Raw genomic sequence first — 21,972 nt, 5'->3', positions numbered from 1 at the left:
GAACTAATATTAATATATTGAAGACATTAAACGCACACACACTTTACACAGTATTACCTACTCAAAATTCAAGAAATAAATATTTGGGGGGGAAAATGCAGTATGCAAGCTTGTAGGTGCATTCTGAGTGCACACAAATAAACATAGAGTATTTACGGATTCTAAAGATTACGGAGTATATTAAGAGCAAGTGAGAGCACCGGTGCCTCCATCTGTCCTGCTGTTAGCGCGCTGCTGTTCAGTTTCCACACACACTTCAATAGCGAACATTTCTGTAGGTTTACATTAGATTAAGCAGCCAAGTAAAAGTTGTTACTACATACATCTTTTAGATGAAAAGCTATGTTTGAGGTTGATGAATGCTAGGTGGGCTTTTGGATGTCCTGTCCGATGTAGGCTAGTCTACTGTATTAGCCCACCACATAGACCAGCCATTAACAATCTGTTCGTCACACGTAGGTCATTCACTTAACCAGCCACACCAAAGCAAACAGAAGGAGAGCATAAGAGACAGGGCAATTAGAATTGAGTTCAAAATTAAAATAAAGGCCTACAGATTATTGTTTATTTATTTAAAAGGTAGGCTATATTTGTGTATAAAGTTGGGGATCAAAGTATTATTATGATTCCCAGTCCCGCCCACTCCCACTGACATTTTTTCCTGTCCCAATACCGTGATTAATGTGACCCGGGGGAGTCCCGAAAAAAAAATGTCAGCCTCTACCGTGGACCAGTATCACCTTTCACCCCACTCTGACGAAAACCTTTCATGACCTTGACACTGTTATTTACTTGGCAGTCTATGGGGTTAATCTCAAGCCTCCAGGTTTTCATCCAAAATATCTTTAAATTGTGTTCCGAAGATGTGTTTGGAACGACATGGGGTGAAGTGATTAATGACAACATTTTCATTTTAGGGTGGAGTATCCCTTTAATGAGATAATAATAGTAATGTAAGTTATTCTTTTCCCACCGCTATTTGATTAGAAAAAATAGGTGGGTACTGAAATCAGCACACTTTTTTTATTTTTATTTCTATTAATACTGTTCCAATACCTTTTGATGTTATGTGTGAATAACACCAAGAATTGCTACTTAATTGCATTGTACTATGTGTAATTACAATAAAAGGAATCTAAATCTAAATTTATTTGTAAAGTAACATAGGAGTCAGTACAGTTGGCCTATCGCTAACTCTTGTTTATTCCAAGTGAAAGCTCTCAGAAGTGCAATGCTGCCATCATGCTGTCAAATGACCCTATAAGAGCATGCTGTCCTTTTCAGTGCTCTTATGCAAAAGTGTCATGTCCATTCAGAAAAGTTTTGAGCCAAGTTTGCAACTTCTAAATGAAAATTCTGGTAAAGCTGTGGGTAAAAAAGTTGATTGTCTATGCACTGAGTTCTTGACCTCTTCGAGACTTTCAAGAATAAAAACAATCTTGCAAACTTGCATATCAGCGGATGTTCCAAAACTTAATCTATGCCATCTTTTGAGTCAGAAAAATGACAATGGATGAGTTTATCTTAAATTTTACATTTAGGTCTCCAGGTAGAGCAAGAAAATTAGAAAATTGTGGAGCTGGGTGTAAGAGAACTTATAATAAAGCAAGCATGTCTTTCACTATCTGCTATTGAGTGTACATTATACCTTATTATTATGCCAGTTATACAGATACAGTGGTTTATAAAGGCTTTTAATGGACAGTCTGGACTTCTTTCCTCTGCTCTGTTGTTTATATTTAAGGCCTACTGCCCAAAATAGGATATTAAAGCTAATTCTTATCTCTCAGTAAAAAGAAGTGCTTTACAAAAACACATACCTGTTGTGTATATGATCAAATTCAAGCAGTAGTCAAGTTTTCAGTGTTTTATTGCAAATTTTACAAATACTACAAATGGCTCAAATAATGTAAAATAATGTCAATAACTGGAAATCGTCTTAGATGATAATTCTGGATTATCAGTTCACATTTCCAAAAATCAAGCATTTACTTTTGCAATAAAAAAGAAATTGCAGTTAAATATAAAAAGCAATCTAGCATTTAACACAAAATACTGAACTTGTCTATTTGTAATGCATGCTGTCGGCATGTTAACTTTCAGATTGAACACACAAATGGACATCAAGGACCTCGGGTCACAAATACATTAGCTCCTATTTACGTTCACCTAATTTTATTCTTAAACAAGAAAAGTTCACTTATTGTAAAGTTCTCATGGTATTACAGTTCCCCATGATCAGATATCAAACAGACACAGTCATACTTCTCCTAATTATTAAGAGATAACCAGGAAAAAAAAATCATATAATCACCTATAGTCTCAACCAGTGAGATAAAAATTTAGTAGTAGCAAAGTAGCCATCTTATCTTGGTATACACTAGCCATGTCATGACCCACAATTCGCCCTCACAACTCTGACGTTCTTGCATAATGCTGGAGTGCATTTGTAATAAAAAATCTCACAGGCTCAGCCTTGTGGCATGTAAACAACTCTCTAATTGCCCGGGTACAGTACATCACTGCGAAAACACTTATTGGCCAGAGAAAAGCCAGATCTGGCTTCTGACTGGTCAGAGTATCTGCCAATCATTGAAGTACAAGGATTTGCAGTCACTACTAGTGACCATGTTTATATGATCAAAGGCAACTCTCTAATTGGTCATGAAAGAACAGTGCCTGCTTCAGCCATACAATCTGTTAAATGGGGCATGTCAGCATTCACACTGAGTTTCTGAGGGACGTGTCTGGAGGACAGTCTTCGATCTTTGAGCAGCTTTATTCTCCTTCCACTGCCGTAAACTCATGGAATAGTCTTGTGCTGAGAGTCTCTCTATTTTCTGTGCTCTCACCAGGTCAGATGGACAGATAGTGTTACAGAAGGCACGAAACAGGATCCTATGACACAGAAAAAGCCAAGAGTTAATTACACTTTCCCATAATGAACTACCTTTAAAAAAATAAATAAAACCATGAGTGACTGATTCCAATAAAGTTCAGCCAGTCTTTTTTACCAGCCATCGTAGTAATCTATTTTCTATGCAGATAAAAGTCATACAAGAACAGCTCCTATCTACTTGAATTGGGAACAGCTGAAAACTAGTTTGTCAAGATTTCATTTCAATAACAGTTCTTAAATAACAATGTAATTAATGTTGCTTCTTTAGCTTAAATTACACTATAGAATTTTGTGCATGCAGGTTCTTGCCTTCACTGTGAAGGATTTATGCAGGATTGCCTTAGAAATAGGAAAAACTAGGAATCTCAGATGGACTCTTGGTGTCGGAAGTGTTTCCTAAGGTTGAAATACATGACTTTTGACAGATTTTGCACAGACTCAGATTTTTTGCTTCAGACTATGTTTATCCAGTCAGAGGACATCAAACGTTTGGTATTTTGGGCTATATTTAAAAACAACTATTGTTTGTGCTGCCTAATTTGGCCAAAATTGTATTATATATCAATTTGGCTATAAAAATATGTAGAATTTATTTATTTTTAATTTCTATTTTTTTAACTATATTTAATTATTATTAATAAAAATATCATTATTATTACTAAATTAAAATGTCTTAAGTCTTTGATGCTCTTTTTTTTCTGAAGCTTTTTAAAAAGTCAACAAGTATATGATGGCTAGTGTTCTGAAATCTGTATTCCTGCATTTAACATGCCATCTGGGTGATCAGGTCACTGGGTATTGCAAACGGTAACTACATTTAACTACATTTACTTCCTGACTTTATTCTGAAGTTTTCCCTCCACTTCAAATCGCTAAAAGAAATGGTGCAAAGAAAGCAGTTACAGCTTGTGACATGTACAGTAAACATCTTAATAAAAATCGCATTGTTGGCACACATGTAAACATAGTCAGTGTTACAGTCTGTAACTGTGTCTGGTATGTAAATGAGCTGATTCAGATATGTGTGTGTAATACCTAGGCAGCAGGGCCAGGACTGTGGTAAATCCACATACTAAATAGTAGAGTGGCTCAGACATCATTTTTGTCTCAATGCCATAGGGGTTTGTGGGAGAACTGCACGTCACACATATAATGCTCAACAACAGGATAAAAGCATAATAAAACAAGGCACTGAAGAGCAGCAATGCAGCATGTATCCATGTCTGGAAGAAAAAAAAATCACACAAGACCAGCATTAGCAGAAGATAAATAGACAGTCTCCCATAAATAAAGACATTAAATATCCTGGTATGGTATGCACATTTTGTGACAAGAATCACTCAATACTGTGTTGTTACTGTGGTGTTTTCTGCAAGATGCAATTTGTCTGTCTGCACTAAATGATGATGAATGATGACATCATGAATACAGCCAATCAAATAAATATTTAATCTGTAATGTACAATTTTGCGAAGCTGTATCTTGGGCTACTAGAAATTTAAAGTAGGTGGGGCAAAACCTCCAATCAAGCATTTGGAATAAAAAGCAGTTTTTAAAAAAGAAAGACCTTCTTCTAAATAGTTATTTTTCATAAAATTACTGTTTATATTGTAATTAAAGTCCCTTTAAGAGATTTTGTCCTCACATTTGGTGTTACATTTGGCATGGAATGCAATAACTATTCTAAATATTTATTTTACATATTACACAGCATTATAGATGAGAAAGACTCTGTGATTAGCTCACCACTGTGCGACTCTCTATGAGCTGATGCAGGAGGATGATGAGGAGGACGGAGCCATTGATTGGAGAGCCAAAGGAAAATACCCCAATATCAGACCCTGCATATGCCTTCATAGCATAAAAACAACAATACAAATTGTTACATGTGAGCACTACTCTGAAAATGAAACATTAAGATACTTATGAATTCTAGAATGACTTACAAAGTAAGGGATGAAGAAACACACAAGGCTTTGGTAAAAAGCATCAAGAATGTTCAGCCAGAACGTTGACGGAAGATAGGCCTGGAAATCAAGCATCACATAGCTACACGTATGCCATCATTATATTCATACCATGTACAAGACACTGCAAAACAACACAATGGACTGGCGAGTGAGACAGGATGCCCACCTGCGAGTTTTGTCCATACTTGTAGAGATCAGGCACTTCTAGGAGTATCTCGCCAGACACATCTTTGTCCAGCACGCCATATATGATTGGAGGGATGGAGGTGAAAAGTAGGTTGAATAAGATTAAAACCCACGAGTTGGTCATCGTGTTGCCTGAAAATCCACAGAAAAACTGGTACCAGAACAAAAGGTTCACGTACATCTACATGAAAAGAGAAGAGAAGAGGAACAAGTCAGGACCACACTGATTCATAAGATAATGAGGAACTGAGTAAATGTGTGTATTACTCACCACATTCTTGTAGAAGAAATAGAGGATCATGTTCGCCAAACGAGCATAACACCAGTGACCGTGAACCAAAATGAGCTTTCTAAGGAACTTAAATCTAGAGATAGCAAAGTCACTGGACATCACCGCCTATATATGGAAAAGAGATATTCTATTAGATGAACTAAAAGGTTTTAAATAACTAAAAGGAGAAATTGATATATATACACACAAACACACACACAATCAGTAAAAACTGGGACTGTAAACACATTATATTATTTTACACAGTTGTTTTTTCTCATTAATTATATATTAATCTATCAAAATAAATGATCCAACACATGTGAATATATTTTCAGAGTGAATTCTGCTCTAAATATTTTATGCATGAGATGAAAGGAAGAGTTTGATATAATAATAAGAAGTATTTATTGAGCATATGAGCAAATGAGCATATTAGTGGCACTTAAGACTGATGTAATGATGCTGAAAATTCAGCTTTGCCATGACAGGAATAAATAGAAATATTATATTTAAATAGTAATAATATTAGCATTTTACTGTATTTAATAAATTCCTCCTTATATCTTTCCAACTTGACATCCTGTGTAATGTTGTCAATCCATTTTAAGTGATTAAGTGAATTCTTAATTGCTGAAATTTGCCCCACCCTGGTTTCTGCTTGAACTGTACCTGCATGCCCTCCTGGCCTGAGATGCCGATGCCAACATCTGCCATTTGAATCATACTGACATCGTTGGCTCCATCACCTGAATATAAGCATCACACATTTCAGTTAAAACAACATTCTACACTGACATTCAACCGTACACCTTCATCAGACCTTTCACCATCCTTATTCACCTATAGCCAGGGTCATGACCTTCAGCTTGTCTCTGACGAGCCGCACCACTTGACTCTTCTGCAGAGGGGCAGATCTGCAGCATATGACCGAGCGACAGCAGCATGTAAGGTCCAGGAATGACCCCTGTAGCTCCTTCTGCAGAGCATAGTCCAGTGTATGGCCGTCAATGACCAACACACTGTCAGGACTATCATCTTCAGATGTGCCTTCCTTTGTGACCTGTCTGATCTCATGACGTAACTCCTGAAGTCGGGCCTCACATGTCTCCTGAGGGACAAACCACACACACACACACACACACACACACACACACATAGAAAAGTAATTCAGATTCCAGTTATATATAAATTGCAACATAATAGACTGAACATATGGATGTCTTTGCCTTTGTTTTTTTTGTGATATTTTTGTTGGCATTTACACCTCAGCTTTTGTATGTTTTCTAGTAATATAATACAAAATCTAGGTTGGCTTTGATTGAATTATTAACGGCAATCCCCAAAACCAATACAGATGGAAAAAAGTAATTCTGCTCAATCTACATTTTTACATTTACATTACAAATGACTTAACTGGAATTGAAGCACACATTTTTTTATTAGTTAAAAAATTCCCTGGGAATCAAACCAATGATCTTGCCATTGTTAGCGTCATAAGATTGCCATTGTTTATCTAATATGAAGAAAATATTAAAAATACTTATTCTGGTATTTTAAGTGTGCTTTAACTTACTGCATATTATTTAAATTGACAAAATAAATTATATTTAAATATTTGATAAATAATTTATATTTATAAATTTAATTTGTGCAATATTACAGCTGTTACCTCCCCATAATTTTACGATTAAGATATGAAATGTGTATATAAAACAGAACAGTGTGATTTTTATTAATTATATTACATATCATATAATATTCCATATTGTGTAGCATATGAAAAATGTCACAATGATATGGTAGATGTTTGCCTGCACATAAGCATCACCACACAAATTATTTAGAGCATGTTCACTATTCTTCTCCTTTGGTTTTTCGTTTTGTTTGCTGGGGTCAACAACTGCATTGAATGGCCAATTTATTTTGTTATAATAAATGGATAAAAAATATTTTCTTTCATTCTCTTTCATCCACCACCTCTACTCACCTTGCTGTCACAATTAGCCATCAGTATGTGGTCTGTGGGTCTGAGGAGTTTGCAAGCAAAAGCAATATTTATAGCTGTCTCTTGTTTGTCCCCTGTGAGGACCCAAACTTTAATCCCAGCTTCCTGCAGAGCCTCAATGGTCTCAGGCACTTCCTCCTGCAGGCGGTCTACTATACCCGACGCCCCTGGAAGCCAAGACACAATTAGGCTAGGACAACCAATACACAATGTAGCTTTAAGGTGATTTTATTTTTTTGTCTTCACTGTCTTAAGCCCATTTCACAAAGAGTGTTGATCTCGGAAAATTGTTTTGTTTTGTGAATTGTTTTGTGAACGAATGCAAACATGTTTTCCAGGATTGATCCTGTGAATGATCCCGGGATGGGGACAAATTAGCATTGCTGGGATCAGTCCTGGAACGAGCCCTGCGTGAACATAAAGGGTGTGTTGTAGTGATGACGCACAATACCATGTGACTGTTTTACCGGGTGTTTTAAAGAAAGATCAATGTTCATGATGAAAAAATATGCATATTGTGTCTTTATGGGATCTTTACGGAATTTCTGTGATTGCACGCACAGATTCTGGAAAATCACTGGCAGTGTGAGTGCACCAAAATGAAATGAACATTCTCCATGTATTTTCCAGAAGAAAAGAGGCTTTAGTATCTCACCCAATAATGTGAGATTAGTTTCCAGTCTCTCTGCAGATTCAAGCAGAAGCTCTTCTCTGTTTTCAATGCTGGTTTCTGCATACTCATGTCTCTTCAACCAGGCTTTGTATTCCTGCTCTTCCAATACCTGTCAATGTGCCAATAATTTCTTTCAAGACTCAACATCTATGCAGAGGTATTTCAGTGGTGTATGCAAACAGAAGATATTAAATGTTACAAACAATCGAAGTGAAAGATAAAGGCTTACTTTTTTAGCAACACAGAGAGTGCGCAGTCCATCTCTTGCATACTGGTCCAGGTGTCTCTGTGTCCGTTCATTGATCTCCCTAGAGAAACCATCTTCAGCTGCACCCCACACACAGTCAAAACAAAGACATGAGTTTATAGAGATCATCACTGCTGGGGCAATAATACATCTAAATTTGCAACAAGAGGGGCTGCACAATTAAATACTTAATTGCCTAAAGCTATGGATAAGAGGTAATAATGTTGTAAAAAATGTTAGTTTCTTGCACAGACTAATTGTTTTGCTTCATAGGAGCCACAGTTTCTAATTTGGTGTTTTCTGTATCCGTTTTACCTGTATTTGACTGGCAAAGTGATGGCACTGACTTGCATATTATGAATCACCAGGGAGTTTAATGTTCATGTTAACCTGCATCTTGGACAGCCTCAGAGTAAATTAACAACAATGTGTAATTTTTTCTATCCCTTTACTTGAATTAAATCAAAATGTGACAAACCTCTGAAAGGACAAACACATGAGTGGATCTTTTCTCACTTGATTCTTTTCAGAGGTCTCAAGGCAGTCACATTGCAGACACTTTGATGAAATTTCATAGGCAAAGAATTCCCAGTTGCATAGTTTTCTACTGAGATGACTTTCAGCGTACAAAGGTAAATGTGACTGCACCCTTTTAGAGTGGTTACATACATACTACAAAAGTCAGTTGGGACAAGGAACTAATTTGTTACCCACAATCTTCAAAATGTCTTCTTTTACATTCCACAAAAACAGGTTTGGAACAACTTAAGGGTGAGTAAATGATTACAGAATGAAATTTTTTGGCTGAACTGTCCCTTTAAATGAATCTTAACGATTTAATTAATTATAAAACTATGTCATTCTGTTTCTCAAGTAAATATATCTTGATTTAAGAATGTTTTTACATATTTGTACTGGGAAAAAAGTACTGATTTTCTGTTCTCCAAAGATTATAGTTATAATGTCAAATTAAGCAAATGTTCTGTGGTGCTATGATTCTAGTGGCGCTTTTCCTCTGCATGGTACGGCTCAGTTTGCGTTTCCACTACAGTTAAGTACATCTGTGCTGATTTAATCCAGCGGGTCTAGTGCCTCATGTCATGAGTCCAATGATGCAGGTAGTGATGATTCCCTCCAGCCAATCACTGATCAGCAGGGTTTACACCTCACATTTTACCAGATACTTTACCCATTGGAAAACCCCCAAAGAGCGAGCCGTGCCGTACCATGCAGTGGAAAAGCGCCATGACAGTTGTGTTTATCAATAAACTAAGCCCAAATGCTGACTTTACAATATCTGAAGCATTTGCATTCTTTAGGATCGTGTGAATTAACCTTAATAAAAGACGCCTCCTCACATACCTGCTTCAGCCAGCTCCATAATGACATTATCAGCTCCTTTTGTGTAAACGACCACCTCTCCAGTGAGGGGATGGCGCACCACCACAGACATCCTCTTGCGGGCAGAATGAAATGGCAGTACGTGAAGCAGAGGGATGGACAGTGCCCCAGTGCCTGGAACAGCCACAAGGACTTGCTCTGGGGACCGGCCCAGCAGAGTACACCCATAGGCCTTCGCTGCTTGCACCAATGCCGCCTCATCCGGGCTCTCTGCCTCGTACAGCAACTCTTCTGCCTTATCTTCATCATCACTCTCTGACTCATCAGCAGAGTTATCTTTTGCCTTTTCTTTGTCGTCCATGTCCTCGCTCCACGCCCCACTGGACAGCGCTGGAGTGACGGGAGTGGGTGGGGTATCTGAAGGGGTGCCAGAGGGTATGGTGGGTGATTGTAGGTTTGTGATGGGTGTCTGTGGGCTGCTGTTAGGGAAGTAGGAAGCCGAACGACCCCGGGTGAGGAGTTTCTTGGTTAGGCTGGGAAGAGTGTCTGTGTTTCGATTAGGTGATGAGGGAAAGCGAGGCAGACTCAGCTTCTGAAACATGGCCTTCATCTCCTCTAGAGAGCGCAGGGGTGTGCGAAGCATGGGCATCTGAACCTGATATTACAAATGAATATTATTCACATATTCACAACTACACACATACTGTAAATGCCCACACTGAATCTGAGTTCATTTAATATTTTGCCTAATTTTTACTGATTCTATAAAAAAAGATTTCAGCAAAGATTGAACTGTTTCTAGATTAATTCATTTTAACAGCCAGGCAAACTGACTGGCCCACTGGGAAAAGTCCCGGTGCTAACCCCAATGCTAAGACCAGTCTACTCCAGCCAGGTGACATCCGCAGGAGGTGTGCTATGAATGTTTAGTGAAACACACATTAAAAACTGGCACAGATTCAGGTAAGTCTTGAAATCAGATTGCTCAGCAAACTAAATAATTATATTAATAATAAAGCTGTTACAGTTTTCACAGTTGTCACTTTTTTTGTTAATGAACATAAATTTACAACTGCACCCAGAGTCAAGTAACTACTACTGTCAACTCAAGCTAAACGTTTCTAAGAGACAAAAAAAGAAGAGAAAAGTAATATTATTAATATTGCGGCCTGTTCTGCAAACTGTGCTATACAGGCAAACACAAACCTGTTTCATGATTTGAAACAATCACTCATTAGAGCATGCAGAAACTAAGAAATTCATTTTTCTATTAATATATTTGTTTTGTTAGGGAAAAATTCATGTTCTGACCATACAGAGTAAATTAAATCCACTGGTTTTCACAGCTTTCACTAAAAAAATCTGCCTTTAAATAGCATGAGTTTGAGACTCAGTTGAAAGATCTGGATCATACCACATGTCTTGGCTGAGTGGGTGAGGAAACTACGACAGTGTTGCAGACAGTGAGGGCAAGAAAGAAGTCCAGTATGTGAGAGATTTCAGCAGCTTCCTGTCGGAGAGGGGAACTCATGGGTGAAGCCAGGGTGTTCAGCTTGGCCTGAAGCTGAGGGTCTGGAACAACAGCACACTCCTAAAGAACAAAATCACAATTACATACACAACTACATATAAGTGACAATAAATACTTCAGGTGCATGTTACTGTAAAAATTAGTAGATGACTAATACAGGGAATAAAGTAATAAAGACATGGAAACGTAGACAGGAACAGTAAATGTTGAAGATAAGTCTGTTGTTTTCTCACAATGGTGCTGCTGAAGGCTCCAGGTGTGTGTCTGCGGAGTGTGTCGTGGACTGAGTGTGTGTCCGACTCCGCAGTGAGGGTATTGAGGGACACTGAACGCCGGTTGCAGCTGAGCGATTTACAGCTCAGAGACTTCCTGCTAGTGTGTGACCTCAGGGTGAGAGAGTGATCGGCATCGCCACAGCCCTGCTCCTCATACTGTTCCAGAGAAATACCTGAAGAGTAACAGGCAAACATGATCATAAGCATGAGACCAGCAAACATGAAATCATTATGATTAGAACACTACCAAAATCTTAAACAAACAGCACAAGTTATTTAGAGGGAAAACGTAAAAAAGAGATTAGTGAGCTGGACAAAATAAACTAGTTTTACTCAAAAAACTGAAACATTTTGTAAACATTTAGTGTGTGTATATATATATATATATATATATATATACCATTTATGGCTGTAAATATAATATTATCACAACTAATCCCATGATTTATTTCCAATTTTCAGAGAGCAGAATGAAACCGTAAACCATAATGTGGCAAATTTGCTAAACATGTTAAACATTATTGTTCTTATAATACATAAATATCTTAATAATCATGAATTTATGAATAACTTAAATTAGCATGTTTGAAAGCTTTAAAAAAATAAATATACAATAAAAAAAATATTTTTGGATTAAATCAACTGTATTCTTAACCACTATTGAGATCAAAAGTAAGCCTGTCAATAAACTGAACATTTTAATTGAAAAGTTTCATCTTTTATTCTTATACACGACACACCCACAGAATCAGTCAGTATATTTTGAAGGCTGTTGTGAAGTAAACGAACCGTTCTCATGGTGAGGGTACTCAGTTCCTGCGACAGTGCAGCGGCGGAACAGCATGTGGTTCTCTGTGAGGGTTCCTGTCTTGTCAGAGAACAGGTACTGGATCTGTCCAAGATCTTCTGTGATGTTCAATGCTCTGCACTGCACTCCTGTGTCTAGTACTGGGTTATACAGATCTAAATCATTCTGAATAAAATAAATCTGTCCCAGCTTCACAATCTCTATCGACACATAGAGGGAAATGGGAATCAGCACCTGCAGCAGAGGGAAACAGAGGCAGAGCAGGCCTGGAATGTCACATGTTCTAGGAATATACTTTAGCGAGCATAAAAGTGATTATCTGTTTAACTGATTGAACTCCATAATTCCTGACATGGTAAAGCTGAATGATTTCTGAAACATCGTGTGACACTGAAAACTGAAGTAATGCCAGCTGCAAATTAAGCTTGGCCATCACAGAAATAAATTACACTGTAATATATAATCAAAATACAAAATAGTTTAAAATTGTAAAAATGTTTCACAATATTACTATTACTTTTCTATATTTATAATTAAACAGTCTTGGCGAGCAAAAGAGACCTCTTCCAAAAAATCAAATGCATGTGTTTGTGCAGGTATCAAATGTTTCGGCCACTATCACTCACCTGCAGAACAATGATCATAGTCCAGAACATGTAAAAGGCAGCGAGCGCAGGGTGTGTGTCATCAGGGATCATGAAGATGGGATTATATAGTTCACTCAACCAAAAACCATGACCTGTAAATCACACCCACATTTTTACTAAACCCACAAAAATAACATTAACCTTGTGTTAAAAGTTAAAATCCTGTCACAAGTGTGTCAGTGAACATAATACTGACCAAAAGCAGCAATAAGGCACATGAGAAGCAGTAAAACGACACACCAGAGGACGTCCATGTTGAGTCTGCACTCCAGTTTACTTCGTTTGTAGCGCGGCCCACTGTTATTCTGCATTGCTTTTGTCTCATGACCTGAAATAACACACACAAGCTCCTTTATTGCTCAGTCGAGCTCTTTATAATGATACAATGAGTTTATCCTATCTGAAGTTGGTCACTATGTGCAAAGATGTGAAAGTGACCTGCATAGACCACAATGCCAATCACAGTCTCTGTGTTCCTCACAGTGCAGCTCCTCAGGAGCAGGTTTTCACTGTGGAGTCCAACCCGCACTTTACCAGAATGCTCCCTGTTTAAAAAAAAAAAGTCACTATTATTTTCATTTAAAAATGTCTCGAGCGTTGTTCATTTTGACTGCTTTACTCACATGAAACCTCTGAACTGCCTCAAGTCATTATTGGGATTTTCACACTCAATGCGACTGCTGTAGTTTTCTGGAACAAATTCAGATCCCTAAAGGGAGATCACATCACATTTTTAAACAGTTTTTTTTTTCATAAAGATTTAATGAAAAATAATTTCACAAAGTAAAGAAATTCTGCATTTCATCAGACATTTTTCTTCATAATGAAGTCACACCCTATATAATGCCTCACAAGAATATTTATTTTAATTCAGAAATTCTAAATATACATGAAATGCCACCACAGCTCATAGTAAATCCTAAAAGCAGGTGCATAGTTAAAAAGAAAATCAAACAGACCAACAAAAATAAACGAATTCCGCACACTTTTGTAGCTTGTAAATCATAACCTGCAATTTTAGACTTTCACCAGGAATTGTTCAGAATGCAAAAATTTCATAAACACAGAATCATAGATGATATAAATTAAAGTCATTGTCTATATAAACTGCATTTTACAGTATTTCTTTTTAACAACTTAATAGATTTTAATACAAAAAACACTGAACATTTTAGCAAAACTTCTTTCATATTTTATATCACGTATTTTGATAAAGAAGAAATGGATAGAGTGGCCACTCACCTGCTGTGGCAGGTCACGGACCACCTGCCTTTGCTTGAGGTTGGTTTCTCCATCCAGGTTGGCCGTCTCGATGTGACACACTCCATTAGGATCAGATGAGTGCAGCAGCACCATGTCAGCAGGAATGATCTCATTACAGCAGAGACGGATCAGATCACCGACACACACCTCTGCCCAACGCCGCTCCACATACCGCTTCTGCTTCCTTCAACACAAACACACACACTCTCTATTTGGATTCACTGTTAATATTGAATGAACAACAGGATTCAAATATGATTTCATTGTCAAGATTTGAGAAAATAAATAAGAAAATCACATAAGCAAGTAAAAAAAAAATAAAAAAAAATAACATTGAAAAAATAATTTTTCATTGCAAAATTTTTCATAATTTTTCAGAAAAATTTGGTATCAAAATAAGTGCATTGTGCATGGTTGTATAAAAAAAATTATCCAAGATGAGCATGAAAGACAAAAACTAGGAACAAAAAATGCAAATATAGTGTTTAGTGCTCATATTGGACTGCAGACTGATCAATCAGAATACAGTATAACAGTCATATATAAATGTGTTTATTATTAGTTTAAACAGCCCTCACAGTATTAATGGCACTGAAAACCAGTCTTACACATGGTTTAACTGAATATTTGCACAACCATTGTGAAACAAAGCACTTCATATATACATGATGCACCATCCCATACAGATAAATGCATTTCCAATGATGCTTTGATTCTGTGCATTGATGTTCAATATGATTTAAGCACAACACACACAAACAATTCAAACATTACTTCTAGTGCTTACTGAACTAAACACACCAGCTTCAGTGCCATAGTAATCAAGCAAACGCTGCGCCTCATTATCACTCACAGCAACAGCTCCATTACAGAAAAACTAATATGACCCCGCGTGGCAAGACAATCACAAGGGAGCCTTTTTAACCTGAGCAGCATTAACAGCTTAACTAGAGTCAAATGTTGGATAATTCAACATTTTGAGACAACATTTGTCAGGTCATTAGTGCATGTAGGCAAAATAAAAACAGTGTTTTCATACCTGCCATTTTAGAGAGTTGACTTAAACTGTATATAATAGCAACATGCTAATAAAAATACACCCATAACCCTTTAAAACATACTTTTTTCTTTTTTTTTTTTTGACCCTATCAAGGTCATAGTATGATTCTAAGAAATCACACTATGCAGTCTTTTCATGGAAAGTACAAAATTTGAATCAATTAATTATCTGTGAAATTATGCCATTGTTCTCACACACAAACTACACATGAGATACAGAGAACAAACCTCTGATCAAGAGATATTTGCTCAGTTATAAGGGACAACCAGTTCAATAACAACTGTAAATCATATATACAGCACAAATTCAGATTAGAAATAGACATACGTGCCAACTATGGTTTAGCAGTTTTAACAACACAAATGTAAAGAAACAGTGTAGCTCTGACACTTTACCATGCAAATCCAAATTGACTGTATTTTGAAAAACCAATGTTTACTGGATTTGGCACATCCAATGAAGTTATGAAGCCACACCTCTCACTGTTCAAGAAACAAGCCAGTGTTGGGATCAAGAAACTGTCAAAAGTGCAATATCTGAGGTAAGTCACCTCACAGCTCGGTTAAATAAACCTTAACTATATATGCACTATACTATGATCCACTGAGAGAAGATATCAGCTGCCATGCCACATGGTAAAAGTACAAAATGTTGTATGCATCTGTAGACTGTGTGTGTTATACGTATATTTCAAATTATGACATTCAGAAAGTTTCATGCGTTTACCTGTCAAAAACATCACATAAGCGGTTATTGACCTGTTTGTCAGACTTCCTCCGGCGTTGGTCCTCCCAAAGGTCTTTAACAGCAGTTACGGACATCACGAAGATAATAGGAATGATCGAGATCTCCGGCTGGAACGCATTTACAATAGGCACAAAGTTCAACGCCCCCAAAAAGATGAAGTATACATTGGCAAAACGATGAAGTTGCTCAAAAAGATTCTTGGGGATGAAGGATAGAAAGGTGTACTTGTTTGTCCGGACATTATTCCTGCTGTAAGACTTTATTTCTTCAACTTCAGTCCAACTTGGCATGACAACCTTTCTGTTTTTGGCCAGATCTTTTGCCATGCCACCTTGATCTAGCTCCAACTGCTGACTCATAGCAGCTGGACTCTTCCGCTCCATAGACACAGTCTGTAAGAATGGTCCAGCCAATTTAGGCAGATTCTCTATCCTGAGCATGTCCAACAGGTCTCACCATCACTGGTCAAATTCATGTTTCTGATTCTGTCCAAGCCAATATAAACACATGCAAAATCTGACACCTGAGAAACATTATGCTCTTCCAAAGCTTTGTCTCAACAGTAATGTGTGTTGCTCAGAAACCTGTAATAATCTACAATATGCAGACCAGGCTGCTACTCATCCAGGAAACACTCCCAGGCATCATAAACAAAGACGTAGAGCTTTTTATGACTCAGTGGCAGTTTTTAGACAAGGAAAACTGAGGGCTGGTAAATAAGTGACCAGTTTGTAGTGTAATGTTTATCCCAGACAGAGAAGTCATCTATCATCTAAGGAGCTCTGGACCTTTGAAGCCTAGATTGTTATTATTATCACTAATACTATTACAAGTATTACTTTATCTAGGCTAAATTTTAATTGCATGTTGTAGATATGTGTGATATTTCTAGTGTTCTACAGTGATTATAGTCAAATATAGATGAATGCGATGCAAGGTTTCCTAAGTCAGATGTCTTGTTACAAGAAATGAGCACTGGCTATAGGGGGTGGGAGGGGCTTAGCTGTGACATTACACACTTTCACAACTACATTTCAAATTTCACATCAAGACATTAGAGCTCATTAGCATATCCCTCCAAGATAATACCGAAGCATTGTTTAAGAAGCAGACCCTTTATTAGCTAACATCTTTACATAGAAGACTGAAGTTGAAGGAACAGAGGAGAATCTTTCATTCTAATGGCTAAAGTCCTTGACAGCCTAGAAGGAAGCTTTGCACAATTTGGGAATTATGCAATGCTATTTCTTGGAAATGACCTCCTCATCTCAGAGGCACAATGTTTGGAATGTAAACCTGTGGCAACAGTCAATACTTTGTAATGATAATAACAGTAGGGAGATTCATGTTTGTGGTATAAAACAAAAGTGCTGGTGGCCAAGGCCAACTGAGCATTGATTCATATATATAATAATGTATAAATAATACTGAAATAACATTTATTCCAAATGGCTTCATCAAATGGATTGTGTAACAAAATGAAAATGAATTCACAGATGGCTAAGTGCTCTCACAATGTTGTATATTATAAATCACTTTGTAACTATGAGAATTTTCGCATCGGCAGATTTCACGGCATTACTTTTATCCATCATTTAAATAGTCATTTTTATTTTCAGTGTGAAAAAGACAACAGACAGTGGTCTTGCAAATCAAAATCAGTCGATTTAACAATCATAATGGATGACTTAGGCATTTTCCCTTAAACAGGTCATGATGCAATTTGGGGAAAATACAGGCCAATAACCAAATAAAAGTTGTTATGTGCATTCGTCTAATCAGACAAGTAAGGAAGTTACAAAACTCACCCAAAACACCCACACAGAAACAGAAAGAGTTTCACATGATTATGAAAGTCTTATATTCGACCACATCATATTAACAGGGATGAACACATACTGACCCGCTGTAGACGTGTGTCAGTGTGTTGTTTATTTTCTTGTCATAGCGGTAACGTCTGTAGTCCTCCATGGCATCTTTGAAGGCAATGACGGTGAGCACCACGGCTAGAGGGATCATTGTAATCTCCTTCTGAAATGCTTCCACTACTGGGACCCAGTTCAGCAACACCAGAAACAGGAAGTACAGATTTGCTGCTCTGTTGCCAGAAACCAAATGTGTCAATGACACACATACAAAACAATTAATTTAGATGATACCTGATAGATTTAGCTTGATATCTGACCTGTGAAACTGCTGGAACAGATTCATGGGTATGAAGCTGATGAGGGTGTACTTGGTGGTGCGGATGCTGTTGTCTTGAAAGCCCTTTGAGAAGTTGTGGTACTCTGCTTGGCTGGGACCACATCGTGACACCACCACTCTTCTCTTTCCACTGAGTCGCTGAACCAGAGGGTCCTGAGCATCCACACTACTCTTAGGGGGAAGTGATGAAAAAGGAGAGTACCAGCCCCTCCTCCTGTCTGTGGATATCAGCTGCAGACATCTGTGGCGAACCCAGTAGAGTCGCTCCATGAGGATGACAAGGAGACAAAATGGTGAAGTCCCTGGTTACGCTACAAACAGCCTTCCTCCTGAACACACAGAAACGCATGGCCTCAAATAAAATTAATACAAATCCATATGGTGTATTACCTGCAACCTGCCATTTCTTCTCTTTTTGAAAGTATGAAACCTGTTGAACAGGCTTAAATTGCAATAGAGCAAAAGGCAGAAGCTGTGCCTGTAACTAATAACATTTTAAAGTTAACCTCATACTTCCTTATAACAAATGAAGAGAAAGAACTGTTTGACTAGTTTCAAATCAACCATTTTGTTTTCCACGTAGGCCAGAATTACAGCGGTTTCATTCTGTGGCAGACATACTGCACAAGGGAAAAGTCCCGAAATGAGGAAGGAGAAAAATGTCACCCTAAAACAAGAAGACAAAAACGACTTTATAAAAACACAGTAAGAAGATTACAGGTGGCCATAAATATGTTTTATTTAACTGGTTTTGCAAATGAAATCTTAGAAACAAATAAATGTAAATAAGCATTAGATGAAGACTTTATCTAGCTTAACTAACCTAGAACTGGTATATTCTATCTTCTACCCACTAAAGCGAGCCACATCAATCTATAGCAACACTTTTGCTCTTTGCTGCCAAATCAAAATTATAATTTGTTATAATTAATCGTTTTTCATCCCTTTAAAGACTGACATATTTTGTTGTTATGGAACAGTATATTAAATTGTTTATTATTAGACAAATTATTTTTAGGCAAGTTTAAAAAATAGTAACAATAACAACAGTATTATTGAGGCTAAAAACTGAGCAAAAATATGCAATTTGGTGCAGTTCCTGTTACTTACAAGACATACAAGTTAGATGAAATTCTGAATTCTTGTAAAGTAAAACGATGAGATTTGTATAACAGCATAGCAGAGTATATATGCACAAAAATATCAGTTGTTGCTACAAATTTACAAATAAAATGTCTTTATGATGATATTTAAATGCAGCTTAGTTTTGTGCAGTTTTAATTGTGGGGGCAAAAATGCAATGCAACACAATGATGACTGCAAGATGTACAAACAAATGTTTCTCAAAAGATTATATCGTTTTTGATACCAACATTTTAACATGATTTTTATAAAAATGTAGTAGTCATTATCAAGTAAACCTAAGTTGCTTTAGTCCAGTGAATGTTGTTAGAATTTATTCTAATGCTTAATAAATTAAAAATAAAATCATTAAAGATTTCACTGTAAAAAGACATATGCCCCTCAACCTTTTACATACTAAAATAAAAGTATAAATTGTCATTCAGAGGGCAGAAGGCATGTAGTTAGTTGTGTAAAACAGGTTTTTTTTCTCTCCCAGCAAAGTAATACTGTAAAATGTAATACAGCAGGCAAAACGAAGCTCACAGGTATCTATGACAAGACACTAATTACACATTCATTACTATGAAATGAGTGCACGTTGCATGTTACACGCATTTTGCACACAATTTAACATATTATAAGCTTTTCATGAAAACCACCAGATTTAAACAGATAAACAATATTATTAACGTAAGTATATTACATTAATTATAACAATTAATAAAAAAAAGCAAAACACATACGTTTTCAATATAATTTATTCATATTAGTTTTGGCAAAAAATAAATAAAAATAAAATAATAATAACAACAACAACAACAACGTTGTTATACGTTAACCTCCAGTAGCTATTGATTATTTGCATAGTGCAGTACAAGCTAATATTTTTTTTTCTTAATTATTTATGTTTCGTTGTTAATGCGGAGTGTTTGTGTTACAACGAAATATTAATGCTATATGTACATCAGCATATCTTGTGCTGCTCATGAGACGCGAAAATATCACAATGAAAGTATCTTGATGCTTCTAATTTTGGTTTTAAAATGAGACACACACATCCGGAAACACATTCACAGTCGCATTAGAAGCTTGTACAGTAGATGTGTGTTTGTACTCGAGCGAATGCAGATCAAAATGAGTGTAAAATCATAAAATGTGTATGGCCCGAGAGTACATGCACTTCTTAAAGGACCCAAACAAGTCTGAGACGTCAGGATGAGAAAGACACCAGCCAACGCACATTTAAGATAACAAAGCCTTACACTTACCGTCGACTCATGAACTTGGCCAAATTTCAGAGTAAGCTTCTGTAAAAATCATGCATCAGCTTTTTATTTATAATATCTAAGGGTTATATGAGTCATATGTCTCACAGTGACCTGCATCGGAGACCCGCGCGAGCCCGTCTTCGAGGAGCACTTGGAGGATCCTGCGCGCGCACTGGTCATCATCATCACCAGTGTTGCCAGATTGGAAATGTCCAAGTATCGTACCAGAAGTTCAAAATTATCGTATTTGGAAGAAAATTTTTGTACACGAGTCAAAAGAGTTATTTATCTATTCTAAACCAACAACATTTTGACACGACCTGCAAATTACCACAATAGATAACTAGGCGTATGGTTGGACAGAAGCAGTGAGACAAAATACTATCCCATTATTTTCAGTGACTGTCTGCTTCGCGGCGCATATTAAAAAATATTAAAATGATTTTTAACACTTGCTTTGTCGCGTCCAGTGAAGAAGGAATTTAGCTGTTGATGCGTGGTGCAGTTAACTCCACATCTGAGCCGCTGTCATCGGAATCCTGCGTGTTGCCAGATGTTGAAGGGGTTCTTGCTGTCATGGACTGCAACTAGTGCTCGTTGGCTTTAAAGCGAGACACCCTTCGCTGCAGACTGTAGCACGGTGACGTCACGTACGTACGTCACGTATGTACGTCACGTATGTGTTTAGCGCACATGGGCTTGTAATTTGCATTGCGTGATGACGTTAGTTGTTTTCGGGTCGTGCGTGCATTAAAACGATGCGCATACTTAAAAGAAAACTCTAATAAAATGTTAAAGTATTAAAGAACATTAAGGTGTAAAAAAGACGGTAAAAACAACCATGTTTAACCATGTTTCATCTGAGGTAAAATTATACGGAATTAAAGTTTATTCTGTAATATCTGTGTAGTATCTTACAATATATTAACATTCTGATGCACTTTACTTCACTGTGTATATTGTAATATTACACTTTAATGGCACCTTATATTTCTTATTGAGCTAGTCAAAATTAAAACAGATAAAGTACAGTCGTCGGCTCTAATAGTGCAGATGGTAAAACGTGTGTTGTTCACAATATGATGCAATCGATCCGGTCCGAATCTGCCTTTTTCCCCCTATCTTTTCAAATTTCAAATCACATCAGAAAAACATTTATTTTAAATAAAAACGAAGGAACTAATCAAAAAGCTGTGAGGGAGGGCTTCATTGTCCTAATATGCTGGCATCCATTTAATAATTTGAATTAAAATTATAATTTACACTCATTATTGCATACTGTTTTATAATGTACTACAATAATGAGGTGCAAATAATTGCCACTATTTGCAATAAGTAATATAAATAGCAGAAAATCCTGCTATTTTAACATAGTATAAATAGAATCTATAGCCATTTGCTCTAAGTGTAAACCACTGCCTTTCTTATTTTAATCTTACTTTTGCTAT

General features: G+C 36.9%; 2 protein-coding genes across 2 annotated transcripts; both read right to left on the bottom strand.

The window, feature by feature from the left end:
- Positions 1-2,509: 2,509 nt before the first annotated feature.
- On the bottom strand, positions 2,510-20,698 carry LOC132110813 (phospholipid-transporting ATPase VD-like). The gene is made up of 23 exons (XM_059517787.1): positions 20,525-20,698; positions 18,112-18,460; positions 17,830-18,024; positions 14,099-14,303; positions 13,480-13,565; positions 13,295-13,401; positions 13,053-13,184; positions 12,836-12,948; positions 12,191-12,443; positions 11,360-11,574; positions 11,010-11,186; positions 9,617-10,250; positions 8,237-8,334; positions 7,990-8,116; positions 7,317-7,501; positions 6,170-6,437; positions 5,999-6,075; positions 5,327-5,452; positions 5,036-5,236; positions 4,846-4,926; positions 4,646-4,750; positions 3,935-4,122; positions 2,510-2,898 (listed from the first exon to the last, which is right to left on the bottom strand). Exons 2-23 carry the CDS (start codon positions 18,399-18,401, stop codon positions 2,715-2,717), a joined length of 4,047 nt encoding a protein of 1,348 aa, XP_059373770.1. The 5' UTR covers positions 18,402-18,460; positions 20,525-20,698; the 3' UTR covers positions 2,510-2,714.
- Positions 15,882-16,838, bottom strand: LOC132110814 (phospholipid-transporting ATPase VA-like). The gene has a single exon (XM_059517788.1). It carries the CDS (start codon positions 16,364-16,366, stop codon positions 15,902-15,904), a length of 465 nt encoding a protein of 154 aa, XP_059373771.1. The 5' UTR covers positions 16,367-16,838; the 3' UTR covers positions 15,882-15,901.
- Positions 20,699-21,972: the final 1,274 nt, after the last annotated feature.

This window comes from Carassius carassius, chromosome 30 (genome assembly GCF_963082965.1).
Source record: "Carassius carassius chromosome 30, fCarCar2.1, whole genome shotgun sequence".
Taxonomy (NCBI): domain Eukaryota; kingdom Metazoa; phylum Chordata; class Actinopteri; order Cypriniformes; family Cyprinidae; genus Carassius; species Carassius carassius.
The sequence above is the reverse complement of the archived record's forward strand: the minus strand, read 5'-3'. Positions and strand labels throughout refer to the sequence as shown.